Source organism: Nicotiana attenuata, unplaced genomic scaffold, assembly GCF_001879085.1.
Source record: "Nicotiana attenuata strain UT unplaced genomic scaffold, NIATTr2, whole genome shotgun sequence".
Lineage (NCBI taxonomy): Eukaryota > Viridiplantae > Streptophyta > Magnoliopsida > Solanales > Solanaceae > Nicotiana > Nicotiana attenuata.
In genome coordinates this window covers 21-4,005 of record NW_017692051.1, presented here as the reverse complement: position 1 = coordinate 4,005, position 3,985 = coordinate 21, and the positions used below count along the sequence as shown (strand labels likewise).

Sequence of the window (3,985 nt, the reverse complement as noted above, 5' to 3'; positions counted from 1 at the left end):
CAAGCAGTTTTTTAGAAGCAAAAAAAGTAGCTTCTCTCCAAAAGCACGTTTCTAAGAAATACTTTTGAGAAAAATACACTTAGAAGCAGTTTTTAAAAGCTTGACAAAACACTAATTACTGCTCAAAAGTGACTTTCAGATTAATTAGCCAAATACAAACTGCTTCTCACCAAAAGTACTTTTCATTTAGAAAAACACTTCTCAAAATAAGCTAGAAGCTTGACGAGACAGGCTATTAATATTGTTTACTTGGGCAACAAATAACAGATGGTCATTAATGAGGACATGTGGTAGGATTGCAAACTGACCTCTAAACGGATAAAATGAAAGTCAAGTACCAACGACTTACGTACGAACTGTTTTTATGAGGTTGACTCATTCAACAACATTTGACCATTTCATGTCCCATTGCTTCTGCTCTGCGCCTTCTTATTCTTTTTCTAAAACTCTCTTCTACATATGCTCACTCGTTTTTTAATTCTAAACTTTTTAAATTAGGATCAATTCACCATTATAGATTTCCTCTTTCTCCAACTAATCTAACAGTCTCAGTTGAATTCGAGGTTATTAATTCCATTTATTTAATTACCTGCAAATTTAACCTGGTTGTATAAAAAAGGTTTACATCTCAGTATACAAAAAGTTAAGCTCATACGCAACCGTACATATAATTTGAAGGTTTCAGGAGAATACTTGTATACAAATGCACAACAGCTGAACAACACCAGGAAATAGAATTGAACTTACTACTGTACACATAAGAAGTTACTAGTATTATTATATCATTGCATTGGTAACCACAAATGTGCATTGAACATTAGTGTACATCACAACTGTAAATTCATTTGTCTCCAAATTTGGAGCCATGAATTTGTCAATCTTCAAACTAGAGTAGGACTACCATTAAAAGCTTCTATTATAGTAATATGTCAGTTACTATATAGGACTACTTATGTAATAAAGTTGAAGCCCTTATAGCCTCAACCTTAAGTCCAATGCGGAGCCTGAATAAGTAGAAGAATAGGAAGACGAAGAATCATATTGATCTTCACCTGAGATTAATGTGACAGGAGGAGGGAAGTTAAGATCCAAATTAGTAGTAATATGATCATGTGCATTAGGGTTTAGAATAAGAGGAGCTTGTGTTAGTCCTGAACCTGAAGTTGATGCAAAACAACCTTTAACATTTTTGTGACTAGCCCTGTGTCCACCTAAAGCCTGGTGTGATCCAAACACCTTCTTACAACTTGAACACTCGAATCGACAACACTTGGCTTCACCTACTCCTGAAGACGAAGCTGAAGGCTCTGCTGATGCATCCACTATAATCCTGTCCCTCACAACATTCTCAGGTTCGTCGTTATCATCAGGTTTTGATCCACCATTGGCTAATAGTAACAAGCACGAAGCGATGTCGTGGTCCTTGTCTGTCATAATCATATGGGAAAGTGATTTGGGGGTTTGTGAAGAAACTTTATTTTGTCTAGGGCTAAATTCTGGAGCAGAAGTAGAAGAGTCATCGTTGTGTCGCCTGAAATTAGGAGGAGGGTTAATGCCGCGCCATTGGCGTTCAGGATGACAACGCATGTGACCAAAAAGGGCTTTCAATGACAAAAATTTCTTGCCACACTCAGTACAAGGCCGAGTAATTTTTGGTGCACTTGGGTCTGGAGGTTTTTTGGTACATTTAGGCTTAATAACTCCAGAAGAAGAAGATGACTTTGTAATTGGGAATGAATTACCAATCCTGAGGAATCTACTTCTTTTCCTTTTGGGATTATTGTGGGGTTGGTAACTTACACTTGTGTGCAAATTATGGTCTGAAGGGACATTTGTAGTAGAGTCAAACATGGGTAATGTTGATGGGTTTTCGTCTTCTATTTGAGGTTGACGATGATCAAGAAGAAAGTTACTTGAAAAAGCAAGAGATTGATAGGAATTGGAACTAGTGCTAGCATGGTGTTCCATATCTCTATTTGTTCCTAGGAAGAAGAAGATTGACCAAAAAAGTTCGAAGAAAATGGCTAGTTTTCCTTATGTAGACAGTTTGTGAGAGAAAAGGAGGGCGGTTACCTATGTACTATCAGATAATTACCGCGGGGCGGTTCCAGTTTTTACCACACAATATTCCAATTATACCCTTACTTTATCTCCAAGGATCAAAAGCCTTAATATTAATATCAGAAATCAGAAATGGATAAGCACGTCTCGCACTGTCTCCTAAACATTTTCAAACACTATAAACGGTAAAAGTTCAACTGCTTTTGCTCACAATCCTGCGGGGCACGAAGTTACCTCCACTGTGCATTATCTTAAATTACTTACATCCATATGTTGAGACAAACAATAATTAAAATAGCGATGAACATAAAAAGTGAAAAATACAATTACTTTACCTTTAGCATTTTTTTTAATTACTTTTCTTGCTCGTCAGATTCTTTTGAAGGTATTTTATGAAGAAACAGTGATATATGTGTCGAACTAAACTTTATTTGTCCTAAAAATGAACCTTTCGAACATATTATAATCCACATAAAATCATCGATGAAATGTTTCATATTCTATAATTTAATAAAAATAAACTCGAGATCAGGCATCCCACATCAAAGAATCTGTAATCATATTGTTAAAAACTTGGTAAGTTACAAGCTATTGAGCTGAACAACACTCGATCAATAACCTTTTGACAATCTACACACATTCTACATATCAATATTTACAAGGTCATCTACTTTGATAAATTACTAACCAGACCAGTTCACCTTTGAGACTTTCAAGCCCTGTTGTTGAAGTTGAAGAAGCTAGATTGAGACTGCCCAGGGACAGTTTGGTTACTTGCAGTCGAACGCGGAATGTGCTGCTGCTGGTGTTGTGGATGGTGGTTACCACATTGAACAAAGGACTGTGGTTGGGGAGGTAAATGAAAACGCGTTCCTCTATTTCCATTCGCAGCTGGAATTTGGCCTGCTTCAATCTTAAGCCGCTGCACTTCTTCCCTCAAAGTTTCATTTAGAGCTGAAAGTTATTCACGTACATTTCAGTCCTATAGTTCTAGTATCATATCAATGTACTAAGCAAGCTCGGACAAGAAAATGGAGAAATAAACAATGGCACTAACGAATATTAAAGTAGATGAGTCCACAAAAGTGAAAAAAGGAAGATCATAAAGCTTTGCAAGCCAATGATGCTATTGTTAGGTATTTGCCATAATTTTCTTACCATATTTGGTTTTCCTATCTCTTGAAGGAAAAAGGCAATATAATTACCTTAATCGGGTTTTCCTTATTGTAAAAGGAAATTATAAATCTCCAATATTTGGCTAGTCCTTTTTCTTGTAGGAAAATGTTTGGACTTCTATAAATTGAGAATCCTTCCTTCTCATTCAGTAGCATCCACAATGTAGCCGTATGGGGTTTGAGAGTCGTGTTTAGGGGGAGAACATTACGGGACAAGTGTTAGTGTGTCTACTTGTGTTTGCCTCTTCGTGAGGTTGTTCTCTCGATATTTTGTACTCTCTTTTATTATGTGGATTGCTCATCTCGCCTGGCGTACCGTTATACCCCGTTGTACCGTACGCCGTTTAAGCGTTTCCTACGTACTTCTTTTGGTAGATTTCTCTTTTGTTGTCTGATTTATCGTCGCTCAAGGTTTGCTTGCTATCTTCCGCATGACACCTGACTTTTTTCGGTCCTAACAGCTATAACATATTCAACTATAATTTTGCCAAATATTCCTCTTAAAGAGAATCTTTATCCTAGAGGATGCCTTTGACATTGAGCTTAAAAATTTATCTGGACAATAATTGACTCAATCAGAAAGATTTTGCTTCAGTTTATCTAGACTTTCCAGTTCAGTTCTGTTTTCTCTGTGTGTGTGTGTGTGTGAGAGAAACAAATCCTGTTTTCTGGTTAGACTTTTCTGGTTCTTTTAGAAGACCTGTTTAGGCAAAGAATAATGATTTTTCCAGAACTACATCAAAACAAAG

The 3,985-nt window shown here is 36.6% G+C and overlaps 1 protein-coding gene across 1 annotated transcript; it reads right to left on the bottom strand.

Annotated features, from left to right (window-relative positions):
* Nucleotides 1–905: 905 nt before the first annotated feature.
* Nucleotides 906–2,028, bottom strand: LOC109222538 (zinc finger protein ZAT3-like). Its single transcript, XM_019386883.1, has one exon. It carries the CDS (start codon nt 1,966–1,968, stop codon nt 973–975), a length of 996 nt encoding a protein of 331 aa, XP_019242428.1. The 5' UTR covers nt 1,969–2,028; the 3' UTR covers nt 906–972.
* Nucleotides 2,029–3,985: the final 1,957 nt, after the last annotated feature.

What these genes read in the sequence shown, in the direction of transcription:
- LOC109222538 (XM_019386883.1), bottom strand. Translation starts at nt 1,968, where the DNA reads ATGGAACACCATGCTAGCACTAGTTCCAATTCCTATCAATCTCTTGCT.